At 41.5% G+C, this 12,690-nt stretch overlaps 1 protein-coding gene across 6 annotated transcripts in view; it reads right to left on the bottom strand.

Annotated features, from left to right (window-relative positions):
- dennd1a (DENN/MADD domain containing 1A) overlaps nt 1-12,690 on the bottom strand; it is a 116,117-nt gene that overhangs the window by 27,999 nt on the left and 75,428 nt on the right. For all 6 annotated transcript variants that reach the window (XM_086054529.1, XM_086054528.1, XM_086054531.1 and 3 more), the window contains one exon: nt 4,790-4,891. In XM_086054529.1, coding sequence (XP_085910655.1) covers nt 4,790-4,891 — 102 coding nt within the window. The remainder of the gene's footprint in view (nt 1-4,789; nt 4,892-12,690) is intronic.

Genomic DNA, 12,690 nt, shown 5'->3' with positions numbered 1-12,690 from the left:
AAACAAGTTACTTTACCTTTTTATTTTGACTGTGACATTGTTCTCATATGTGTGTATCCATCTTCAAAGACAAATAAATATAATCCTGAAGTTGATTAACTAAAAAACTGAAAACGTATGCGTTTCCAGACAAAGTGTCACTGAAAAGCAATGATTGATGATTAGCATTTATTTTATGGCTATATAATTCTCATCATGCTGACATGTAACCCATTCAGGGAAATATCGCTTTGTTTTTTGTATGATCTGGTTTAGTTTAACACTTTTTGAAAGGGATTCATCATCAAAACCAAGGTTCTATTTTCCGCATAGTATATACTGCACTCCATAATTACTGGCACTCCTGACTAAAATGTGTTTAAAGCCTTAAAATAATTTGTGTTTTTATTGGAAGCATAATCTCATCCTGAAAATACAATACATACAATACAACTTGTATAACTTACATTGTGCTATCACAACAGCTGAAACTGCAACAAAGCACTTTACATTTAACAAAAATAGCAATAATACAACTACAAAGACAGTGAAAGCAATAAATTAAAACCCAAATTAATTATACTGAGACATATACAGTAGACACCAGAAACAACAGAATAGTGTCAGTCTCATGTTGGGTCGAAACCCAAAGAATAAAAAATGTGTCTTCAAACGAGTTTTAAAAGTGGACAGAGAGGGAGCTTGCCCAACATTTAATGGGAGGTTATTCCAGAGGGAACAGAAAAGGCTCGATCCCCTCTGAGGCTTCACTTAGTCCTCTGCACCACCAGTACTGTCTGGTCCGCAGACCTGAGGTGGTAGGGGTGGAGGAGCTAATGGCGAGGCCATTTAAAGATTGAAGATTTTGAAGGCAACTAGATTTATCTTAAAATGAACTCTAAAATGACCTGGGAGCCAGTGAAGGGAGGCCAGAATTCTGAGCTCCAGTTAGGAGGCAGCATTTTGGACCAACAAGAGACACTTGAGGGAGGACCGGCTGACTCCAAAATAAAGTGAATTACAGTAATCTGATGAGATGTTACGAAGGCATGGATTATTGTTTTTAAGTGCTGAGACGCTTACCCCCCTGTGGCGTTGGGCCGACTGTCGGCACGTCACGCTGGAAAAGTACACCGCAACGACAGACGCTGACCATTAAAGTACCTTTTGCGCACGCGTGAGATGTAATACCCCTGCATAGCATCAGCGGCGGTACTTACTATTCCTCATGGTTAGAAAAAGCCAACCGGAAAACTGTTGGCTGGGGGTGGATTATAAAAACGTAAACAATGCATTCAGCTATATTTTTCGTTCACGATGAACTACCACGCGAAGTAAACCTTCACGTTCTTGACACAGTATCGGGAAATACTGACATTGTCAACCCTCGCTCTTGTACTAGTAAGAAGATTAAGGCAGCAAAGGCCTGTTTATCCGCATTTGTCACTTCCCATTCGTGCTCCGTGCGCTGATTCGATTTTATTTATTGTAAAAAAATCCCTTGATTTTTCTGTCCTATTATTTTCTTGAATTTTAATACCCTTAACATGAATAAGAGGATTGATTTTCTTATGCAAATACTTTATTACAGTGGAAGTCAACCCAAACATGTTTTTTTTCAAGAATATGTTCTATGGAAGCCCACTAGTTAAAACAAGGCATTCTGATAAATATTGCATTTGTGGAATAAGAGTCCACCCGTTTTTAGCCATTACTGGGGGCGACAATTTTGTCATGTCTGTCGACTGAAAATGACATCACAGTTGCCCAGGGCTCAGGTATTTTTCTAAAATGCTGCAATATTGCTTTGTGAGTATATATTTATTTATTTATATTGTGCTTAGGTATTTATTGCTTCTTGAGCTGGTTTGGTATGGCGCATTTCCTGAGTGAAGAGGAAACGAGAGAGAGAGGTGAATTAGAGCGAGGCTGTTCACGTCTAAATAAAGACGCGACAGAGAGAGAGGTGAATTAAAGCGAGGCTGTTCACGTCTGAATAAAGACGCAACAAAACACTGTCCTGCCGTGTCGGTTGTCTTTAGCAAGGAAGACGCCAGTATAAATACATAAAGTCAAACCTATATTGTAACCCGCCAAACCATGGCGTCCGAAGGAAGAACAACTTTTAAGGGCTACACCACCAACAACGGCACAACTATCACCGGGGCAGGGGGACTTAGCCGTGCATTTGTCAGCCAAGCAATTCATCCTCATCGTCAATATTTTGAAGCAGATGTAACGCCTCCTCTACTCTAAAGCTTTTTTTGCAATATACATGTATAGATTGTGGTGACCAGCAGCCTTTATCAATGCAGCCACTGGTTGCTATAGGAACCATTTCTATTTTTAAGGGAATTAACACCGATAATAACGCGTTTAATTGACACCCCTAGTTAAAACATCTGTTTTTTCGGTAGTGACTGCAAAGTTTCAGTAGTGACCATACTGTTGCTGCTGTTGCAGTAATACTTTGTGTGAGGGTAGCATTGTAATCACTTAACTAGTTTTGCTATATTTTAACTTTTAATGTGTATTATAACCAATGAAACATTATTTTTTCCATTTTCTACTGCTTTGTGCTGTACTCATGGTCACCGGGGGGTTGGAGTTGATCGCAGCCGACTTAGGGCATAAGCAGGGTACACGCTGGACCGGTCACCTGTCCATCACAGGGCACTTCATCATTGAAAAACTGGTTTCACCTTCCAAATGAAAATTTAATTGAAATGACAAACATTTTTGTAATATACATTTGTCCTTTATTATGTCATATAGGCCTGATGTCTTAGTTTATGAGCTCGAGTTATTGTGACACTTTGTTAGTACATCAAACTTTCTTCAAGTCAGAATTCCTCCAGTCCTGCTCTCTGTAGTTACTTTGAATTTTCATTGATAAACACTTTTACTTTTCAACATCCGTGTCACTTCTGCTATTGGGTCCAAATCGGGCTCCTCACGTGACATTGCAATTATATTTTTTGCAATTAACATTTACAAAGTACAAAAAATGACCTATACAGGAAAGGTGCATCTCTCAAGGTAGACTATGCCTTAAAAGCATAAAAAAACAATAGAAACAGAAAATAATCCTTTTTTTTTTTTTCATTTCAAAGATTTCTGAAAAAATTAAGAAAATTAGTTTCTCGCACAGTGCTGCAAGCAGGGCAGGGGAGATTTGAACATGCCTCGGTCACTTTTTCGGGAGGCTTGATGAGACCTTGGCGCGATCAATTACAAAATTTAACTAGAGCTACTACAGCTAAAGGGCCCTCGCAGCCCTGGCTACGTTGGTATACCGGCACGTCGGGTCCTCATGGGGGAGCCTCCGCTTTGAGGGAGGGGTGACTGCCCTTCCCGCGGAGGCTGTCATCGCAGGGACTCCTTGGGTCTGGGTGGTCGGCGGCCTCTACACTTTGTGTGGGGTCCGCCTGTCTAATCCGGGTCTCTATGGTGGAGGCGCCCCTGTGGCCGTGGGCTGTCATTCCCCTCGGCGTGGAGAGCTCCCCTTGGGTACCCTTTCCTCATATGGTTTCTCTGTGCCTTGTCATGTCTTTTTAACACATTTTATCAAGTTGTGCACTTTGTGTGGGTGTGTGTGAATGATTGCTGATGTACTAATGGATATCTGTCTTGGGTTTGTTGGGAGGGAGGGCATGAACAGATTTTTTTTTTTTTTCTAATTATCGATGTTTTGCTTTGAATGTTTTAAAGCACTTTGAGTTGCATTTTTATGTATGAAAAGTGCTATATAAATAAAATGTGATTGATTGAGATGTCTTCAGCCCTTGGCTATCATCAAATATGAAAAATTTCGAGAAGTTTGAATGATCTGGGTCAAGATAAAACTGTATTTATTGTCACGTTGAATAATCAGACTTTGCAGCACCGTCAAGGCCACACCATTCGCCGAAAACCCACAATATTCGGCGTAGAGCAAGATCAACGTCTTGAGGGTTTTCTGGGAGATTTTCAGTCGGATTTGTTCAACGGGCTCCGTGCAGTAAATAGAAATGTAAAAAAATGACAATTTTTTTCGCCATTAGGTGGCGCTATATGTATAATGGAATATTATCATATCATCATGTCTTCAGGTCGCAACTCTTTACGTACAGGTGAAGTTTAGGATTTTTTGGAGCATGTGCAGGGGAGTTATTGAGGTTTTTCTCCTGTATGGCGAAGGAAAAAAAATTATGCCAAATTTGATGCCCCGCCCCCGTCCAATAGTTTATCGAAAACTCAAAAAAATGTTCCCAGTTGTTGCCCCAGGTCTTAAGATGATATATCCGAAGTTTGAAGTCAATTTGAATAATGCTATGGGACATGGGTGCAAAAGTATGCACCCTGTAAATGTGCAAAAATGGTCCAAAATTGTACATTCAAAAATTCATAGCTCACTTCCTGTACACTTTAGACTATGGCTGCAATGGACTTTTTTGTACATCTCGGGGTGCTACACGTGCCTGCCAATTTCTGTAGGCCTAGGTCAAACGGGCTGGAATTCTATTTTGTTTTCCTATTCTAGGTGGCGCTACAGAGCCATTTCGTTTGCGTTGTTTACGGCGACTTTAAAATATCACATTTTTCACCAGGCCCGATGAGACTGCAAAGTTTGGTGAGTTTTCGTGCATGTTTAGGGGTTCAAAAATCCGATCATTCTGTCGGAAGAAAAATAACAATTTCTACAGAAACAATTGGGACCTCGCAGCAGTCGCTGCTCGGACCCTAATTACCGCCCGATAACGTGATATGTTTGACAGCACTAGGCAGAATGCAACATGCAAACAACATTTATATAGATGCAGACGTTTACCTGTTTGAAAAGTTGAAGCTGGATTGCATTCTGAAGGAACTCTCTCATGGCACTCAATCGATGGTTTACAAAGGTTTCTTCATTAAATGTTATTGGTTCACCCTGACAATGCAGAAAAACACATTAAAAGTTGAAAAAGTAAAAACACCAGATATAACGCTCTAGACCAAGGATTATCAACTGGTGGGTAAGGACCCAAAAGTGGGCCGCGGACCCATTTTGGGTGGGTCGTGGCGAACTAGTAAAAATTACATGTACCATATTTTTCCGACTATAAATCACTTTTTTTTCATACTTGACTGGTCCTGCGACGTGTATATATTAAAATCAGAGCTCGGACTGGCACCCAAATCCCCATTCCCTAATTATGTTGACTTTCTATTGGCGTTGGGCAAATACTTTTGGTGCATTACAATCAGTGGCCAGAAGATGACGTTAATACACCGAAAGTATTTGCCAACCGCCAAAAGAAATTAGAGGAACAAATGGACGCAGAAGAAATATGAGTCATGGCAGTCGACGTGTGACGTATTGCTAATTTAGCGTGCAGCTTCCTTACGCCACAACAAGGATTTACAGCACCATAAGGAGTAATAACCAACCAGGATTCTACCTTTGGCCACAATGTGATGCCAGATTCTCGTTAACGTAAATCATTTTCAACAAAAAAGAAAAACTTTTCCGTAGTTAGAAGCTCCAGAACTCTTCCACTGCCGTCAACACGCGTTCAGAAATTCACTTTAATGCCCTAACACCACTCTGACAGTGTGTGTATTCGGAAAGGCAGAGCACGCTCCCCCTCCGATTAATTTCTGAATGCAGCTTATGTTATAAACCAGGGGTGCCCAAGATCAGTCCTCAAGAGCCCCTATTCAGCCTGTTTTAGGTGTATCACGAGTCCAACACACATGATTCAAATGATCAGCAAGGTTTGCAAAAGCCTGATAATGATCCTAATGATTTTAATCAGGTGTGTTGCTGTAGGGATAGATCTAAAACAGGCTGGATAGGGGATCGCGAGCACCGGACTTGGGCACCCCTGTTATAAACCAATCAGTAGTTTGTGCTTTAACTGTTTCCAACTGGACTCCATGACGCACTGGCCTCTGGCACTCCTTTTTCGGGACACTCGGAATAACCGTGTAGCGACTCTAAGCAGCCTTGTCTCTTCTGGTAGAAAGAGGGCGGGTTCGGTACTTGTCTGACGCGCTGCTAGTTGTTATGGTGGCTTGACAGTTGAAACACACTTGAGTGTTGAATGGGCTTTGATCGGTTTTAATAAAACAGTGGCTTTCATGGATACATACTCTGGATGGTTTGATGGTAGCACAATATGGCATAATGAAAATGTAGCGTATAGCGAAGCGTATAGCGAAGCGAAGCGGTCAACCAATAAATACGGCGACCCAGCCCGACTCCCTACCGTGTAGCTAGTAAGCACGCCTATTTAAATTTCTGAGCATTTACCACTTACGACATGTGAACCTAAGCACCCGCCCGTTATCATAGCAACCAAACACCACGTGACATAATACTGAATTATGGCGCCTACAAACCGAATGGCACATTTGAAAAACACTATGACCTTCTCAATGGTCAAAGTGAAGCAGTGCACACTCAAAGCGTATTGTCTCCTGATGTGAGAAGGGGGATTTTTGGTGCGAATCTAAGCTCTACAGTTCTTGGTCTCAGGTTTTTTAAAATACATTTCCCCCCAAAGTTGACTTAAACACCAGAGTGACTTATGTTAGATTCTTCTTCGTGATGCATTATTTGACTGTTGCAACTCATACTCCAGAGCACGTATGTCAAAGTCAAGGCCCGCGGGCCGGATGTGGCTTTTTTCGACGGCCCCGGGGATGATATTGGTTTATTATTAGATCCAGCCCGCCACAAGCCGGTGTGGGTAGCAGATCTGATCGGGTCCTTCGCGCCTGCCGAAGATGTCACGCTTTAAAATATATTGTAGCGACTACAAAGAACACGCCGTCAAACGTAGTTTAATTATCATGTTTGGCTAATAAGGGCCGCAGCCGCCAATACAGTACGACAACCGTTCAGTCAAAAAAGAGCAACGGCTCTCCTGTTAGTCCTCCGCTACTCTCGCTCGCATGCCCTCCCATCAAGCAAGCCGCACGATGCATTCATTAACCTCAGAAACAAAACAACTTGGCAAGACACAAATTCGACCACAGCACAGATAACCAAATTTGTTACACTATTTCTGTAATATATTTCTTTGCATCAATGTTTGCCACCCATGGCTGTTCTACATGCTGACTGAAGACTTCACGTCACTTTTCGTGGCTTTCAGAATCGGATTGTGGTGCAAAGGTTATTTGGAGTAAAACACACTTTATTAGAAATACTTCATGTTAGAAATCTCCCTTTTTTTATTATTAGTAATTGTTGGCATTTGATAAATTAATTGAGTTACTGTCGAACGTAGTGCTGAGATGTCCCACACTGTGAGCAGGCATTGAACGCTATTCGAGCACTGAGTGTTGAGAGTGAGTGACTTTTTTTATCTCTTTCCTCCTTCGACACAGCTCGTAGTTTGCTCGTGCCAGCAAACTCAGTAGTTGCAGATTGCCCGTGTTTCACCACGTTTGTTGTGTGTAAATGTTAAAAGGTGAGTTTAAGTTCGTGTCAGGTAACTGCTGTACATAATAGCCTAGATATGTTCTCGTGAGTGATGTCGTTGATGAACACTAGTTAGTTATTGTAGCTCATATGCTAACTATTCTATTGATGAAACGTGTGAATGTGTATTATATGTATTGTTTGGCTGATTAGTTTCTTAATACAGTGAATTGTAATGTTTAGGCATATTGTTAACAAATGGAAATGTATTGGATGATGTTGCTAGGTTATTCTTTGTCTGTGTTGTTACAGACCACAATAAATAGACGTGTCAAGTGTAATACGGACCTGTGTTTTCTGACAGGAGCACCCACAATCATACCTTGCCACTCTAAAATAGAGTCAGCTGGAGACATCATACCAATCATATGATCCTCTCCATTTTACTTCACATTATGTACAGTTCATACAATCTTGCAGCCCGAGTCAACCAGAAAATTGTTTCCGGTTTGGCAGGAGAAACGCAAACGGAAGTGACGTATGAGCTGCCTCGCAAAAGTAGCAGTAATGTACTTTATTTTATTTTTTTATATTTAGTAACTCGAAGATAAAAACACAACAGCCAGGGGGGTAACAAACATAGACGCAAAGAAATATATTACAGATATATATATAAAGCATGACATCATCAGCAGGCGCGAAGGACCCGATCCAATCTGGACATTTTAAAAAAATTCAATGAACATTCGATCAGTCCGGCCTTAGGCTTGTCGCAAAATTTTTTATTTGGCCCTCCGTCCATTTCACTTTGACACCCCTGCTCTAGAGCTACTTGTTTTGTTCTTCTTCATGTTGCATTTTTGGACTGGTGACTGGCTCATACTGTGGAGTAGAGATAGACCGATATGCTTTTTTCAGGGCAGATACCGATGCCGATTATTAGTAATCAAGGAGGCCGATAACCGATATTTGAAGCCGATATTCATTCATAGAAACAAGGGTTTAAATGGTGTCAAAATTTAAAAAAATAAAAACTCCAGCACTTGACTTAGTTTAAATGCCTTTAAGCACATGTATATTAAAAAACGTTAGTGATTTACAATATTTTAAAGCTTTTTTAGATCGTAGAAAATAGACAACTTTGTTTTACAAGTCTAACAAAGGCTAGGTTCACACCGCAGGCAAATGCGACCCAGATCGGATTTTTTTGCCCATATGCGACCTGTATCAGATTTTTTTATGACCGTCTGAACACCTCAATTCGGATTTTTTCAAATGGGACCTGGGTCGCTTTCGTATGTGGTCCTAGATCGGATATGTATCCGATCTTTTTCAATGCGTTCGCGGTCTGAACGGCCGGGTCGCATCTATCCGACATTGACGTCATCCGGAGCCCAAAATGTGCTGCACACAGGCGGAGGGAGACTGCTGGCAGCGGGCGGGTCGAATCTTCAAAGTTGTTTTGAGTAACACTATTGACTTTATATTCTACTTTAATTGATTCCCACTTGAAACATGAAGCATAAAGTGGACATTTATGGCGATCGTAGTAATTCAACCACGGCTCAGATCGATTCATTTTTTACACACGGTTGTGACGTGACGTCATCGTTAGGATGTCTCCATGAAATCAGATGTTAAAGCGTTGCATCGTGATTTTCCCCAAATACTGTATTTATTTCTACCTGCTATCTAATCACTTGACTGTATAAATGTCGAGACACGCAGGACCACATTTACTTCCGCAAATCCAACGTCGGGACTCGGCATGAGGTCGTCTCTTCTTCTGCACATGCGCGTTACTTTGGCAACGCATGTGTTCGTACAGCAGACAAGACCCAGGTTGCATTTATAATGTAATATGAACGCTTATGCAAAAAAATCAGATTTTTTTTTTTTTATCCGAATTTAGCATTAAGACCTGCGGTGTGAACCTAGCCAAAAAGTGCCGAGAGCTCCCAGGCTTAGATGCATGTCTATAGTTCAATGAAAACAAACATCTCCTTAAAGCGGAAGTCAAACCAAACATATTTTTTTCAAGAATATGTTCTATGCAACCCATCCATCCATCCATCCATTATCTGTACCGCTTCTCCTCACAAGGGTCGCGGGACGTGCTGGAGCCTATCCCAGCTGTCTTTGGGCAGTAGGCGGGGGACACCCTGAATTGGTTGCCAGCCAATCGCAGGGCACACAGAGACAAACATCCGCACTCACAATCACACCTAGGGGCAATTTAGAGTATCCAATCAACTTACCATGCATGTTTTTGGAATGTGGGAGGAAACCGGAGTGCCCGGAGAAAACCCACGCAGGCACGGGGAGAACATGCAAACTCCACACAGGGAGGCCAAAGCCGGGATCGAACCCACGACCTCTGAACTGTGAGGCGGACGTGCTAACCAGTCGACCACCGTGCTATGCAACCCACTAGTTGAAACAAGGCATTCTGATAAATATTGCGTTTGTGGAATAATAGTTAATCCACTCGTTTTTAGCCATCTCTGGGGGCGGCCATTTTGACTTCTGTCGACTGAAAATGACATCACAACTGCTCACAACAACCAATCACGGCTCAGATTCAGAAAACAGGTCAGGTCAAACAAAAGCAAGAGATAATAGAAAAGTAGGAAAAGTGATGCGTTTGGTTGATCTCGCCAAAGAATATGACATTAATGTATCGACAGTCGCCACATTATTAAATCAGTTCTTTACAAACCATCAGGCAAAAACCACTTCTGAGAGAGAACATGAACACAAAGAGGGCAAAAAGTGGTGAGGACAGCAATTAAAAGGTAAATGACCATCATGTTTATTCTTTCCTCTTTTGTTTGTTTTTTTACATTATGCACAACTTTCATTTATTGTGTAATAATCTAATTGTAACATGTATTTGTTACATGTTTTCATGCATTTTTATGCTTTATAAAACATTTACGTTTGAATTTTGTGGGACTTGGAATGGGTTTGGGCATTTACATGGAAAAACGTGCCTTTTACTTCCAAAAATGTTCTACTTAAGAAATTTCTTCCAGAACCAATTAATTTCGTAAGTAGAGGTTACCACTGTACCTTTGCCGTCAATTTTTTGCACCATGTACAGCACTACTTTGTATGGAGCGGTGGTTGTTTTAAAGTGCTTTATAAATAAGAGTTGAGTCGAGTTTTAGCTTTCTCATGACGTGGGGTTACACACAGACACGCACTCATCACTTCTTACTTTTATCAACATTTCTCCGGAGCCATGTCGTTCACAAAGCATTCACCTCTGCATTGTGACAATGATGGAGCAGTTAGCTTCAAGGCAAGACATCTGGGCCCTTGTGTTTATAAGACATAGAAGGGCTCATAGTAATGTTACAAGTGGTTGTCACTTGTCAGTTATAGGAGACTGACATTTATTAAATCAAAGTCTGATTAATACCTTGAATTTCTGACTCGACTTCTTCCGTGCGCGTTGCTCTTCTCTGACTAGCGAGAATGCAAACAGGCAGCTTTACGCTGATTGGCTGTTACCCACTGCACAAGGAACCAATCAGATGGTACTGTGGGCGGGCCAATCTGCTTTGGAGGCAGAGCGCAGAGCTAGTGCGCACAGAGAGAGAGACAGGAGACAGAGGACAGAGAGACAGAGACAGAGACAGAACAGACGACAGAGACCGAGAGACAGAGACAGACTGGAGAGAAGAGAGAGAGAGAGAGATGAGAGAGAGAGAGAGAGGAGAGATAGAGACGAGAGAGAGAGAGATCGAGAGATAGAGGAGGAATGAGAGAGAGAGAGACGGAGAGAGAGAGAGAGAGAGAGAGAGAGAGACGAGAGAGAAGAGAAGACGAGAGAAGAGAGAACGACGGACGAGAGAGAGAGGAGAGTATGAAGAGAGAGAGAGTGAAGAGAGATGTACGAGAAAGAGACGAGATGACGAGCGAGAGAGACGAGAGAGAGAGAGAGAGAGAGAGAGATAGAAGAGAGACGAGAGAGAGAGAGAGAGAGATGAAGAGAGAAGAGAAGAGAGAGACCGACGCGCTAGAAGGAGCAGCTGAGTCAGATGAAGACCGAGAGAGCTATTTAAGAGAGCAGACGAGTGAAGAGACGAGAAGAGACAGATCGCGGGAGAGAGAGAATCGCCAAAATGCCAAATATCGGACCCGATAATCGGCCCGGCGTTAATTGGTCTATATCTAATGTGGAGCGATGGTGTAGTAGGATAAATAGGGTATTTGTATTCAGATTTTTTTCTGAACAGTATTGAGGTGTACCAAGTTCCAACAAATCATTGGTTGTTTAAAAAAAAAAGGGTTCCGATGTGTTAAGACAAACATTCAACCATTGGTAACAAACACATGACGAGGATTAACATCTTTAGAACTTCATTAATTAAATGAATCGCACCATGGAATGCATTCTAGGAACCATAGATATGCAAAATAGGTTGATATGAGACCTCCATAAGGAGATTTATACGGCAAAGTGTTGCTGCGTTCTATGCTCATGGACAGCTTTGCCCCTCCTTAAACGCAGAATACCCACTGTGTGTACGGCATTGCAGCAATGCCATATTGCGAAAATGACAAGAATCTGAACAATCTGAGGGACTAATACAACATGCACCTGACACATCTTAAATTCCGTCCGCGTCCGTTAACTTCTAATATGGGTTTTGAGCTGGGCAGCAGCCCGTACTTTTAGCTCATCAATAGCGCTACCAAACCAGAGGCTCGAGTTTGATCCCCAGGTAGGGTGGACGCCACAAGAGGAAAAAGTAGAAATGTCAATGCATGTGGAAGGGTTGATACCACAGTTAAATTAAAGGGTAACTAAAGAACAAGATGATGATTGTATTGCCAAAACTGTGGTTAAATAGAAGGTATTCCTAAAAATGTTACTTGAAACACTGCGGTTTGCAAATCAATTATTTGCAATTCACCGTATTCTTTTATAAGATGTTGTAGAACCACATAAATTCATTGGGACTTTTTGATGCCACTGAATAGGATATTTTTTTTATTGTATGTATTTAATTATTTTTAGTTCATTTTATGGTGTTATTACAAAAGCTGTATTTTATGAAGAGAAAATTGCTGTCAATGTCATGCAATTTAAAAAGGAAGTCAACCGAAAAATGTTCATTAGAATAACATGTTCTATGCAGCCCCACAAGAATTAAGCAGCAAAATCCACCTGTTTTTATACATCTCAGGGAGCAGCCATTTTGTCACTTGACGTCAACTTGCGAACAACCAATCACGGCTCAGCTTCAGAAAACAGGTGAGCCGTGATTAGTTGTTACCTGAGCCCTGAGCAACTGATGTAATTTTCA

Source organism: Filicampus tigris, chromosome 15, assembly GCF_054856515.1.
Source record: "Filicampus tigris isolate MCC_2025a chromosome 15, RoL_Ftig_1.0, whole genome shotgun sequence".
NCBI classification, from domain to species: Eukaryota; Metazoa; Chordata; class Actinopteri; order Syngnathiformes; family Syngnathidae; genus Filicampus; species Filicampus tigris.
The sequence above is the reverse complement of the archived record's forward strand: the minus strand, read 5'-3'. Positions and strand labels throughout refer to the sequence as shown.